The sequence below is a fragment of the Pelodiscus sinensis genome, chromosome 30, assembly GCF_049634645.1.
Source record: "Pelodiscus sinensis isolate JC-2024 chromosome 30, ASM4963464v1, whole genome shotgun sequence".
NCBI lineage: Eukaryota > Metazoa > Chordata > Testudines > Trionychidae > Pelodiscus > Pelodiscus sinensis.
Window position 1 is genome coordinate 11,236,419 of NC_134740.1, and position 14,296 is coordinate 11,250,714.

Genomic DNA, 14,296 nt, shown 5'->3' on the forward strand with positions numbered 1-14,296 from the left:
TGGGAGAGGGGAGGGGGAAACCTGGGAGGAGGGAGCTGGAAGGGGGAAGCCAGGGGAAGAAGGGGGAGGGGAAGCTCAGGGCTCACGGCTGGGAGTCTCACCAGACCAACTTGATTTTCATGTGAACCTGCTCCTGGGTTCACATGTGACCTTTGGTGGCCAGGCTGGCAGCTATCCTGCCATAGATGGCTGCGTTCCTCCATCTAGTGCGGAGATCATGGATGGTGGCAGCATCCCCCCGCAACCTGAATAAGGTCCATGATCTCCACCCTGGACCAGGAAGGCCTCCACCTTCTCCAGCCCCTGTCAGGCTCCTGGGAGCTGGCAGACTGCTCCTGGGGAGTGGTGGAGGGCTGGCTGCCAGTGGCTTGCTGGCTCATGTTTTGGGGCCACTGGGTCAGGAGCAGTGACTGCTGGCTCTGGGTTGGCAGGCTTGGAGCTGGAACAGGAACTGTGGCTAGAGTCTACCCCTTGAAGGGCTCCGGGGAGGGAGAGAGAGTGGCCACCAGGGCACCCTGGGAAGGCTGGAGGCCCCCTATTTCGAAATAAGTGTCTACACAACACTTATTTCCAAGAAGCAATTTTGAAATTGGCATTATTCCTCATGGAATGAGTTATTTTGAAATAACTTTGATGTGTAGACATGCCCTTAGATGCCTAAAATGCCCAATGACCTATCTGAGGTACATCCTACTCAGGGTGTTGCGAAAACTATGTTCATAGGTAACGGTTTCATGGCTGTATCTAAAAGAAAGGACTATGCAGCAATGTAAAGACTAACGAGATGGTTTATTAGGTGATGAGCTTTCGTGGGCCAGACCCACTTCCTCAGATCAAATTCTGGAAGAGAATTGGCACAACCATATATACTAAAGGGATACAATGAAAAAAAGTGAACACATTACAAATTGACAAATCAGAACAGAAGGTGGGGCGAGGCGGAGGCAGGGAGAGAATCACTAATCAGGGGTGATAATGTGGGAAGCTATCTTTGTAATGAGTAAGGTAATTAGCATCTTTGTTAAGGCCCATTTGTAAAGTGTCAAATTTAAACAAGAACGACAGTTCTGAAATTTCTCTTTGTAGTCTGGTGTTAAAGTCTCTTTGAAGTAAGATACATGTAGTAAGATCATTAAGACTATTCCCAGGTTGACTGAAATGAAAAGAAACTGGTTTTTCCTTGTGAAGATGTCTGATTTGTGGGCATTAATTCTTTCGCTAAGTGTCTGAGAAGTGTCTGCCCAATATACAGAGCAGAAGGGCAGTGATCATAGAATCATAGAACCATAGAACTGGAAGAAACTTTAGAAGGTCATCAAGTCCAGCCCCCTGCTCTAGGCAGGACCAATCCCAACTAAATCAACCCAGCCAGGGCTTTGTCAAGCCGAGACTTAAACACCGCTAGGGATGGAGACTCCACTACTTCCCTAGGTAACCCATTCCAGTGCTTCCCCACCCGCCTAGGGAAATAGTTTTTCCTAATATCCAACCTGGACCTCTCCCACCACAACTTGAGACCATTGCTCCTTGTTCTGCCATCTGTCACTACTGAGAACAGCCTCTCTCCATCCTCTTTGGAACCCCCTTTGAGGAAGTTGAAGGCTGCTCTCAAATCCCCCCTCACTCTTCTCTTCTGCAGACTAAACAGACCCAACTCCCTCAGCCTCTCCTTGTAGGTCATATGCTCCAGCCACCTAATAATTTTGGTTGCCCTCCGCTGGACCCTCTCCAATGCGTTCACACTCTTTCTATAGTGTGGGGCCCTGAACTGGACATAATACTCCAGATATAGCCTCACCAAAGCCGAATAAAGGGGAACAATGACATCTCTGGATCTGCTGGCAATGCTCCTCCTAATACACCCTAATATGCCATTAGCCTTCTTGGCTATAAGGGCACACTACTGACTCATATCCAGCTTCTCATCCCCTGTAATCCACTGCGATGGGAATGTGGTGGACACTATACGGCAGAGTGACCAGATAGAGATGACACAACTTTGTGAGTGGGCCTGTGGGGCAGGCCTGTGGGGCACTGGCAGGGCTCTTCGGGGGGGGGGCAGAGATGGCAGGGCATTGTGGGGAGGGGCTGTGGGACAAGACTGAGGGGCACTGGCAGGGCTCTGTGGGAGGGAAAGAGATGGCAGGGCATTGTGGGGAGAAGCTGTGGGGCAGGTCTGAGGGCAGAACTGGGGGCCATGGGCAGCACAGCAAAGCCTGTCACAACCAAGGCACATTGGCCGATCTGTCACTGAGGCCTGCTTGCCCTGCGCTGCCTCTCTCCCTGCGGCTGGGCTGGGCTGCCTGGCGGACCCAGGGCGACTCTGTGTTTGCACGTCCCGTCCCAGCGTCCCTGCCCCCATCACATCCCCTTCCTCGCTGGGATGCAGAGGAATTGATGAACGAAGGGATCGCCTGTCCCAGGAGTTGCATGTTGGAACTGAAAGTTTCATTCTTTTTATATTTCTTAGCTTAGGTTTAGTAATGTAGTAACGTAAGGCAATATATAGTCATATTTAAGACTGAAGTAAGTCAAATCCTTTATTTAAGTGTATATCTCCTATATTTCCTTGGTCTAAAGTTCAGTAAGTAAAGAGGCAGGATCTCATATTGTGTCTATGTTAATGAGATTAGAAATATCGACGGCCCGGACGTTCGATGTGAATTGTTTGGCTTTTGCTTTTGCTTAATATAATACAGTTTTGTTTACCTTTGAAGGATTCTGTGTGAAGACAGTTTGTATGAATGAGATATGGTGGGAAGGTCATCGTTAGAGCCAGATGGTCAAAAGAGAAGGGGGACAATGGGGGTGAAGACAAACTGTAAAAGACAGACTGCAAGAGCAGAGAAACTGTCAGTGCGTACCCACGGGCAAGAATGGATCAAACTAGCAGAATTGACGGCTCTACAGGTGAAGGGCGCGCACCCCTAAAAACAACTGATGAACAATCCTGGACAGGATGGGTCTTCAAAAGATGTTTGGAAATGATTGACATCGACAAGATAACTTTCCGGTCACAAGCTGACAGAGCGATTTCAACAGAGAAAAGGATTATAAAAAGCAGGGCGCTTCGCTACGGAACTTGGGTTCATCTGCCACCGTCTTGAGAGGAGCATCGGATCGCGACCCACAAAGGCCCCGCTTCCCCACTATGCTCGATCTAGCTGGCCACGAGATTGACACAGACGCTGGCCTGGTAACTGTGATATCATCTGGCAGAGCTGTGTCTGCATGAGGAATTGTGTGTGTGATTGAAAAGCACGTGCGACTGTTGTATTCTCAATAAATGCGACGTACTGCCTTTTCCCCTATGAAAGATCTCACATGCTTCATTTAAGCATAACATGGCTGGAGTGCCCACATCAGGGGCTGGAGGCCATAGAAATATTTCTTTCCCTTCTCCATCCTAACTCCAGTCAGCGCCTCTGACTTTCCTCTCTAATCAGCCCCACTGGGCCTACCACCCCGCATCTCGCAGCAACGCTCCCAGCTAATGGCCTCCCGCAGGACCCTCCCAATCACCGGCAACTTTGTTAGATCTCCTGGCTGCGCCCGGGTCTCAGCTGAGCGGGACACTTCTCTGAGCACCCTTCTCGGAGACACTTTGTCGTCGTCAGTGTCTTGCTAGCGGGGATGGTTTTAATGAGCTGCAATTCCCACCGGCCTCGCCTGTGACATTAGCAGCAGCACGAGAAGCAGGATGCTCTGTTGACGTGACATCCTGATGTAGTTTTAATGGATGCCAGTGTCCACGATTGTGGAATTCATCCACTCATGGGGTGCCTGCCTGCCTGAGCACGTAAGAACGGCCACGCTGGCTCAGAGGAAGCGTCCATCTAGCTCAGGGTCCTGTCCTCTGATAGAGGCCAGAGCTAACTACATGAGAGGGAATGAACAGAACAGACCAGTTACTGAATAATCCATCTCCTACAGTCCAGCCCCACCTTTCTGTCAGCCTACGATGTAAGGACACCAAAGCACGGCGCTGTGAACCTGACCCTGGTGGCTTAGTTGCTATTGTTGGCCCAGCTCCATGAACTCACCTAGATCTTTCCTGAGTTCAGTTAGACTTTTGGCCTTTGCCCGTACCCGTATGGATATGTCTCCCCACAGTACCCTGAGCGTTCATTGGTGCATGGGCTAACCTAGGGACATGTGTAGCTGGAGACCATTGCTCCTAGTTCTGCCGTCTGCCACCAATGAGACCAGCCTCTTTGGAACCCCCCTTCAAGAATTTGAAGGCTGCTCTCAAATCCCCCCTCACTCTTCTCTTTTGTAGACTAAATAAGCCCAAATCCCTCAATCACAGGTCACGTGTTCCAGCTCCCTAAACATTTTTGTTGCCCTCCGCTGGATTTTGGCCAGTGTGTCCACATCCTTTCTGTACTGGGGGCCCCAGAACTGGACGCAACACTCCAGATGTGGCCTCTCCAGTGCCGAATAAAGGGGAATAATCACTTCTCTAGATCTGCTGGCAATGCTCCTCCTAAAGAACCCTAATATGCCATTAGCCCTCTTGGCTACAAGGGTGCCCTGTTGACTCATATCCAGCTTCTCATCCGCTGTAACCACCAGGTCCTTTTCTGCAGAACTGCTACTTAGCCAGTCAGTCCCCAGCCTGTAACAATGCTTGGGATTCTTCCGTCCCAAGGGCAGGACTCTGCACTTGTCCTTGTTGAACCTCATCAGATTTTTTTTGCCCAATCTTCCAATTTGTCTCGGTCACTCTGGACCCTATTCCTGCCCGCTAACATATCTACCTCTCCCCCTAGCTTATTGTCACCCGCAAACTTGCTGAGGGTGTAATCCATCCCCTCATCCAGGTCATTAATAAAGATGTTCAACAAAACCAGCCCTAGAACCGATCCTTGTGGCACTCTGCTAGAAACCGACCACCAGCCTGACATCGAGCCGTTGATCACTACCTGCTGGGCCTGACAGTCTGTCTAGCTTTCTATCCATCTTACTTACATTTATCCAATCCATACTTCCTTAACTTGCTGGCAAGAATGCTATGAGAGACCATATGGACAGCTTGGCGAACGTCAAGGTAGATCACATCCACTGACTTCTACATGGCCATTGAGCCAGTTACCTCATCACAGAAGGCAATCAGGCTGGTCAGGTGGGACTTGCCCTTTGTGGATCCATGTTAACTATTCCTTATCACTTTCCCCTCTTCCAAGTGCTGGGGTCAATGGGCTGTGATGTGATTAGAGCCAATGTGGCCAGCTCCCAATGGATGTGGATCAGTGTAACTCAAGAGTGGTTCTCTTCTCTTCTCTTCTCTTCTCTTCTCTTCTCTTCTCTTCTCTTCTCTTCTCTTCTCTTCTCTTCTCTTCTCTTCTCTTCTCTTCCAGCCTCACTCTAAAGTCTCCCCTGCAGGTACAGACGTCTCCTGGTGGAAGATGGTAGGGTGGGAGGTTCTTGGGCAGTTGGGTTGGGGATTCCTCTACTCTTTCATTATGTGTTTGGAATTGCCAGGATGGGGGACTTGCTGGGTGGCCCATGTCATGCCTTGGGTGGGTCAGGTGGCCCCATTCATGAGTGCCTCCCATGGAACCTGCTCCTGGCAGCATCAGCTCCAGTCCAGAGCCACATACCTGGAGGTGCAGAATGATGCCTGATTGGGGATGACCTTTGGAGGGTTCCAGGACAGGCCAGGCCAGAGGGGTCAAGCTGCCCCCATTCCCATGGGCACTACTCTGGCTGTTATTGGCAGCCTCAGAAGAGAGAGTCATGGTGGATTGTCCACACTGGTGATGAAGCTGAATGGGTTTGTCAGAGCTCTGCTCTGTGACCCAGAGGGAGCAATTCAGGGCAGCCCCAAAGGGATGGAGAGAGCCACGGCCTGGTTATTGGTCAGGAGGTATTTCCCTCCAGGCAGGGAGATGGGGCTGAAATTTGGAGACACTGCACCAAATTTCAGAAAATCCCTCCTTTTGGAAAATCCCTTCTTCCTCGTGGAATGAGGAAGGCAGGGATTCCGAAAGAGCGCGCTTGCACTTCCACAAAGAATAGCAGAAGAGCAAACCTGTTCCCTGGACATGGTGGAGTTTTTTCGGGGTACCTTTAGTATCCCAGAAAACCCCTGCGGTATAGACGTATTGCAGATGTGTAGGTTACACAGTAACCACAGAATGTGGACATCACAAGTGGGGCCAAAAATAGCGACTTCGGGAAGTGAGATAATCAATATTAAGATGTTGGAATATGTGGCGTATTACGTTAACTTAAAGAGTAAGTGTCCTTGAAGAATTTTTAGGGTGAGGAGATAAGATTTGAGCATGGTAAGATAGGTTTGGATTGAGCGGGGCTTGGACCTCAGAAAACAACCATTCAAGGAATCACTGTGGCTTCTACTTCTTCTACCAGAATTTATATTTGTTTGCCATTGGTCACGATTGTCACTAGAGGGGGCTTTCAGATTCCTTTCACCAGAAACCCTTATACTATCAGAGCACAAACTGTCATTTCACTTTTGTCCTTCTCTTGGAAAAGCCTGCGCTGCTATCGATGTAGGCTTGGGTTTTCCAGGAGGCCTATGGAGACTTTAGTTGCACAGCAAGTCTATAGAGATGGAGTGCCTAATTACCTTAGCGGTGCGTCTACACTGCGGTATTATTCCAGAATAACGGCAGTTATTCTGGAAAAACAGTAGTAGTGTTCACACAGTTATTGCGTTATTTTGAAAGAAAATCAAGATCAAGATCAAAATAAAAATAAAAATGAGGGGCTCTTTTAGTGGCACAGTGGATAAAGTACTTGCCTTTGGACCCATGGGTTGACGGGGTGAGCCCTGCGTTTGACCAACCTGGACTGGGTCCCATTGGGACACAGGATGGATAAGGGGGTCTTGGAAGGTAGTGATGCTGGAGACCTTCTCCAGTGGAACAGAGGATAAGGTATCTGCCTCTGAAGACACTGGTTGTGGGTTCCTTGACTGACCTGACACCCTTGGGATGGATAAGGGGAGCACAGAGTGTAGGGAGGTTGTGCAGCTCCTGCAGTGAATCAGGTACCTGCCTTGGGAGCCACATGTTGAGGCTTCAAGCCCTGCCCTGGCACCCTTGGGATGCAGGACAGCTAAGGGGGTCCTGGGAGGTTAGGGAGCTGGTACAGTGGATAAGGGACTCACCTCTGGCCCCAGAGGAAAATGGGGGAGGGATAGCATTGGCCTGCTAAATCCAGGGTTGTGAGTTCAATCTTTGAGGAGGCTGATCTGGGGCAAAGCTGTCAGGGATGGTACTTGGTCCTGCGGTGGGGCAAAGCTGTCAGGGATGGTACTTGATGACCGCTCAAGGTCCCCTCTTGTTCTAGGAGACAGGTAAAGCTCTGTTAATATTTAAAATAGCTGAGGGCTTCTCCAATCTTTCGGAAGGTGTTTGTGGACACTCCACTGCTGCTATGTCAAAATAGCCCCTCCCTAAGGCCATTCTAATTTACCCCTCTGCAGTGTCTCCTGAGGCTCGAAATGGAGGTTGTGCCTCCACATTAGGGGAGCCGACCTTGGACTAAGTTTGAGGCTTCCCTGCAGTATGGACGCTCTATTTTGAAATAAGCTATTCTAGAAGATGTCTCCCGGAACAGCTTTTTCTGAAATAAGCCTGCAGTGTAGATGTACCCCACAACTACACTGAAAACTCAGCTCAGATTTCGACTAGTTGAGTGAGACCAGTTCTTGACATTGAGGATGGGATTTTGCTGCAGTTATCACTGGGAGAAATACTTAGGAAAGGAAGACAGCCATGGTAGAAAGAAAGGGATGGTATAGATGAGAGCTGGGGTTAACTCCTGGTGGGTCTCCACACCACCGTATTTACCTGTACCTCCACAGGTATGGAGAATGAGAGCTTCCATTGGCTGCACTTCTCCATTCTGGCTAATGGGAGCTGCGATTGTCCGTACCAGTGAAGGTGCTGGTAAATATGGTGACAGCGAACACCAGCTGCTAACCCTAGTGAACCACCGCCATTGCATTGTCCATCCCTGGTCTATATGGTGCTTAGTCCTGCTGTGAGGGCAGGGGACTGGACTCGATGACCTCTCAAGGTCCCTTCCCAATCTAGTATTCTATGATCTATGAAAGCTGTATTCTTCAGCCTTGAGACCTGCTCTGTTAATTGCAGAATGCAATCAATTCCCCTACGACAGTCATTTAGATTAATTGTCGTGAGCAGTCCCTGTGGGGAGTCATACATCAACATGAACCGAGGGGGTTATTTCTCCTACCGCATTGACAGGAACCCAGAGAAAGGGCAAAGTAGGTTTTCTGGAATGTGGTGTAGACAGATCCAACCAGCCTGACAATAACAAAAGACAGCGGAAGGAGGTTGGAACTTGGCTCACAATTCCCACAGCCGGCCGCCATGAGAACACTCGCTGCTTTCACGTGAACACGGGACTCAGGGCTTCACAGTTACGACTGAAGGTAGGAAGGGTTTCTCCCCCAACGTTTTATCAAAGGAAATGAGAAACACTTTCTGGGGAAAGGGGCTGTTTGCCTCCTGTGAGGAAGCTGTGAAGGTTCTCCAGACACAGCGAGCTGTTAGATATTTTGTCACTCCCCTGTTTTGAACCCAGTGTGGCTTCCTGATACCATCAGCCCATCAGCCTTGAAACATCCACCATGGCTTGGCATGCTCATGACAAACGCTTGCAATGGAGACTTCTTCTGCTGTCCTTTGTAGATAAATGCCACCAAAGCAGTTTGCTAGGTGGAGCGAGTTTGTTACTGATCAATGACCCCCATGGAGTGGTTTTTAGGTTCCCAGCGCATCTAGGAAAGGGTTAGGATTAAGAGCAGACTCATAGAATCATAGAGTTGGAAGAGACCTCAGGAGTCATTGAGTCCAGCCCCGTGCCCAAGGCTGGACCAACCAACTCAATCATCCCAGCCAGGGCTTGGTCAAGCCATCACTTAAACACCTGTAGGAGAATCCATCCCCTCCCTAGGGACCCATCCCAGTGCTTCCCCACCCTCCTACAGAGTTTTTCCTAATATCCAACCTAGACCACCCACACTGCAACTTGAGACCATTGCTCCTCGTTCTGCATCTGTCACCACTGAGAACAGCCTCTCTGGAACCTCCCTTCAGGAAGTTGAAGTCTGCTCTCAAATCCCCCCTCACTCTTCTCTTCTGCAGACTACATAAGCCCAAATCCCTCAGCCTCTCCTCGTAGGTCATGTGATCCAGCCCCCTAATCATTCAGGTTGCTCTCCACTGGACTCTGTCCATTGTGACCACATCCTTTCTATAGTGGGGGGGCGAGGAATCCAGAACTGGTTTGCCGATATGCAGTTATTAACTAAAAATCTCTAACCTTTATGGAACTGTGTTTCCTCCTCACATCATTCACTCCAGATGTCTCACCAGAGCTGAATAAAGGGGAATAATCACTTCTCTAGATCTCCTGGAAATTCACCCCGATATGCTGTATTAACTAAAAATCCCTAACATCTATGGAACTGTGTTTCCTCCTCACATCATTCACAGTTCTGCCTCCGCCCATTAGCTGCTCGGACATCTTCCCGCCAGGTGTACCAAACTTCCCACTGGTGAGCGGACAATGAGAAGCCGCTATCTGTATCACTTAGCTAATGTCCTTATCCAGCCAGGCATGTAGGGCCATGCGTCTTTAGGCACCTCGTGAGGTTTTCAAGGGCACCTCGGCACCCAAACCTAACCAATTTCGATAACAGTCGTAACTGCTATTGGCACCTGCCTGCAGATTTAAGCCCTTGCGGCTTGGGGAAATCAGCCCTTAGTCACTGGCTTGCATCGGGGCTTCCCACTTCTGCCTTTGCGAGTCTACCTCCGACATTTTGTATTTTTCTGTTTACCTAGATGACCCTCAGGCAGAAAGCAGAAGTGGCCAATCGAACAGTCATCGGTGAATTCATCCTCTTGGGATTTGGGAATGATCCTGAACTGCAAACACTTCTCTTCCTGGTGTTTCTAGTGATCTACGTGGTGACCATGGTTGGGAACATCCTCCTCGTGGTGTTAGTGGTGGCAGATCGGCGCCTCCACACCCCCATGTACTTCTTCCTGGGGAACTTGTCCTGCTTGGAGACCTGCTACAGCTCCGCCATCCTGCCCCGGCTGCTGGCCAGTCTCCTGACGGGGGACGGGACTGTTTCCGTCCCCGGCTGCATGGTGCAGTTTTATTGTGTTGGGTTCTTGGTCTGTACAGAGTGCTACCTCTTAGCAGCCATGTCTTTCGACCGGTATCTAGCGATTTGTAAACCTCTGCGTTATGCAGCACTGATGACCAGCAGGTTCTGCCTCCGGTTCGCAGCCTGGTCGTGGATATTGGCATTTGTGGCGAGTACCTTGACTTTCAGCTGGATGTCCCAATCAGCATTCTGTGGCCACAAAGAAATCGATCATTTCTTCTGCGATTTCAACCCACTGATTGAACGTTCTTGTGATAACTCCAGCCTGATCACACGGCTGAGTATCATAATCACGTCCATCGTTGTTCCTTTCCCATTTCTACTGACCCTGATGTCCTACATTTGTATCATCACTACCATCCTGAAAATCCCTTCATACACCGGGAGGAAAAGGGCCTTTTCCACCTGCTCCTCCCACCTCATTGTGGTGACCATTTTCTATTCGACCCTCACTGTTGTCTATATTTTACCGGAGGACCACATGCTGAAGGACCTCAATAAAGTTCTCTCTCTCTGCTACACAGTCCTCACTCCCCTGGCCAATCCACTCATCTACAGCCTGAGAAACAAAGAGGTCACGGAAGCACTGAGAAAGATCCTCCATGGATTCATGGTGCTCATGGGAATTCAGAAGTCATGACCGGTCTGGCTGAAATAGCAACGGCGATCTGTAGGTCATGGGGAATGTGAGGGCACACTAAGTTTGGGGTGGCTACTTTCCCATTAAATATCACGGTTCTTATCGGCTACTGCCCTGATGGCAAACATAACTGTCATGTGCTCTGTGCCCCACACAGCCAAGTTCTGGATTCTGGTTACGTATTTCATCTGTTTTTCTGCTCTAGCAGTGTTGGGAAAACACATTTTGTAGAGTTCTGGTTTGGGATTCCTATAGGGGGCTTGTTACAATAGTTGGTCTTCCCTTTGTATCCTGGATTCCTAAATGCCCTCTCATTTTAGATCTGGGAACACTGTATTTTCTTACTCTGTGCTCTTTTTGTGACGATTAGAAAGTTTGAGGAGTCACCGAATGGATTCTTAGGTATCAACAAATAATCAACAAGTGTTATAATTGATTTTTGTTAAAGCTTCTCTTTCTAACAGCAACAAGATGACATTGTTACGTTAAAAAAACAGGCGTGGAGAAAATATTACTCAATTCCGTGTTTGTGAAATACCAAGATCTGTTCTTTGGAAGCACATTGGGTAAAATTATCGAAGTGCCTAAATGTCTTAGCAACAGAAATCCCATGGACTTGCAGTGAAGCATAGATTTCCAAGGCCCTAGTTCACTTTTGAACTGAGTCGCTCAAGGTCTTGTCTACACTATGGAGAAGACCGACCCTCTGGAAGTCGATCTTCTAGTATTCAATATAGCGGGTCTAGTGAAGACCCACAAACATGAACTGAAAGGGCACTTCTGTTGACATCAGTAGTCCTGCTCCTCACGAGGAGTAACGGAAGTGGACGGGAGTGTTTTCCCCCGTCGACCTCCCGCTGTGTGGACAGTGCAAAAATGCGATTTAAGATACTTCGACTCCAGTTATGCAATTAACATACCTGGAGTTGTATATTGTAAGTTGACTTTCCCCTGTAGTGTAGAGCAAGCCTCAGAGGTTTTGCAAATTCTACCCATTGTGGAGACCGTGTGCCCTAGCCTCCCATTCAAGGAAACATACAGGATCTGATTCAAGGAATGAGAACAGAGGAAGCCAGACATGGCAAAGACCACGCTGTAATTCGGTTCACACTGCTGGTTCCAAAAGCGATTGTTTGGGGTAGGGGGAGCTGAATGTTAGCTGCTAGAGGCAGCGTCTCATGATTGGGATTTATAAGCCAGCCACTGTATAATTCAGCCCTTGTGAATGAGTACTGGGTAAAGTGCCTTTCTCACGACAGGATGGACCTTCTTCATCTAGCACGCTCAGGACCTGACCAGTCGCAAAGGAGGGAGTTTGCCAGACCAGGGGAGGTCAATTATGCCCCCCTGTGCATGGGCCCTGGGCTCTTCCTGGTTCATCAGCAGGCTGGGCAGGGCACCCTCGCCACTGCCAAACACAGCCAGCCCCACCACCATGGCTCCTCTGCCCCAGGACCACTGGGACTCTTCTCCCCAGGGCTCTGTGTCTCGGGGCTGCTGTGACCAGTCCCATGGGCCCCAGCTCTATAGTCCAGGAGCTCTCTGGCCTAGCAATCTCCGTGGTCATGCCGGACAAGAGAGTCCTGAAGAAGAGCGTTTCCACCTGTATTACTACGGTAATGTTTTCACCCCGGTGATGAATCTACCCTACGGTGTCCTCCCTTGGGTGACTGGTGACTTTCAGATTCTCTTCCATAGAAGCCCTGCCCCATTTCTACTGACCCTGCTCACCGCCGTCCTAAGAATCCCTTGTCCGGCCACAGGCAAAAGGCATTTTCCACTTGTTCCTCTCACCTCATGGTGGTGACTCATTTTCTGGGGGGCCTGGCAGCTGGTTTTCTGCCAAACACTGTTGGGAGCCATGAGACCTGGCCAATGAGTTCTCCACCTTCCGGGCTCCCCCCCATGCTCAGTCCCTTCAGGGAGGCAACGGACAGTAGGAGAAAAAGCCAACAGGGAATCTGTGGACATCAGCAAAACTCAGGCCAGCTCGAGAAAATAGAACAGTGCACGGCTGTTCACAGGGAAAGCAGATGGCAGAACAAGGAGCAGTGGGCTCACGTTATAGTGGGGGAGGGGAAGGACTCTCCATCCCTTGTCCCAGCTTGACCAAGCCCTGGCTGGGATGTTGAGTTGGGGCTGCTCCTGCTTTGGACAGAGGACTGGACTCGATGACTCCTGAGGGCTCTTCTAGCCCTGGGATTCTAAGGAGAAGATAAGGTCACCCCTTGGGTGCAGCTAAGTCTAGTGACCTTGACTTCGATTTTCAGAGGCCTAAGTGAGGTTTAGGACTTCACTGAGGGTATGTCTACACTACAAAGTTAATTCTAACTAACAGCCTTTAGTTCGAATTAACTTTGATAGGCACTACACATACAAACCGCTAGTTCGAACTTAATTCGAACTAGCGGAGCACTTAATTTGAACTAGGAAAACCTCATTCTACGAGGACTAAGCCTAGTTCGAATGAAGCAGTTCGAATTAAGGGCTGTGTAGCCCCTTAATTCGAACTAGTGGGAGGCTAGCCCTCCCCAGCTTTCCCTGGTGGCCACTCTGGGCACCACCAGAGAAACTCTTCTGCCCCCCTCCCGGCCCCGGAGCCCTTAAAGGGGCACGGGCTGGCTACGGTGCCCGTGCCAGGTGCAAGCCTGCCAGCACCCAGCCAGCAGACCCTGCACCTGGCACAGCACAAACCAGCTACCTGCTGCCACCAAGCCCTCCCCCTCTTCCCAGGACCAGGCTGGTGGCTCCCGGGAGCCTGCCCGGGTCCGCAAGAGGCGGGCGCCCACCTGGGCTAGTGCAGACATCGTGGACCTCATCCACGACCTCCGCACGAGGCACAGGAAAGTGGCCATCTAGGGCAGGAGAGCTGCCAGCCTGGCCACCCAGGAGCAGGTTTGCATGAAAATCAAGGTGGTCCAGTGAGACCCCCGACCCTGAGCCCTGAGCTTACAATGGCCGTACTGGGTCAGACCAAAGGTCCATCTAGCCCAGTAGCCTGTCTGCCGACAGCGGCCAACCCTAGGAACCCTGGAGGGGATGGACTGAAGACAATGACCAAGCCATTTGTCTTCTGCCATCCATCTTCAGCCTTCCACAAACAGAGGCCAGGGACACCATTTCTACCCCCTGGCTAATAGCACTTCATGGACCCAACCTCCATGAATTTATCTAACTTCTCTTTAAACTCTGCTATAGTTCTAGCCTTCACAGCCTCCTGCAGCAAGGAGTTCTACAGGTTGACTATTTGTTTTGTGAAGAAGAACTTTCTGTTATTAGTTTGAAGCCTGCTGTCCATTCATTTCATTTGGTGTCCTCTAGTCCTTCTATTGTGGGAACTAATGAAGAACTTTTCTGTATGCACCCTCTCCACACCACTCATGCTTTTATAGACCTCTATCATATCCCCCCTCAGTCTCCTCTTTTCTAAGCTGAAAAGTCCCAGTCTCTTTAGCCTCTCTTCATATGGGACCTGT

The 14,296-nt window shown here is 49.9% G+C and overlaps 1 protein-coding gene across 1 annotated transcript; it reads left to right on the plus strand.

Moving 5' to 3' along the window:
- Positions 1 to 9,848: 9,848 nt before the first annotated feature.
- On the plus strand, positions 9,849 to 10,820 carry LOC102449430 (olfactory receptor 6B1-like). The gene has a single exon (XM_006117222.2). It carries the CDS (start codon positions 9,849 to 9,851, stop codon positions 10,818 to 10,820), a length of 972 nt encoding a protein of 323 aa, XP_006117284.2.
- The last annotated feature ends 3,476 nt before the right edge of the window (positions 10,821 to 14,296 follow it).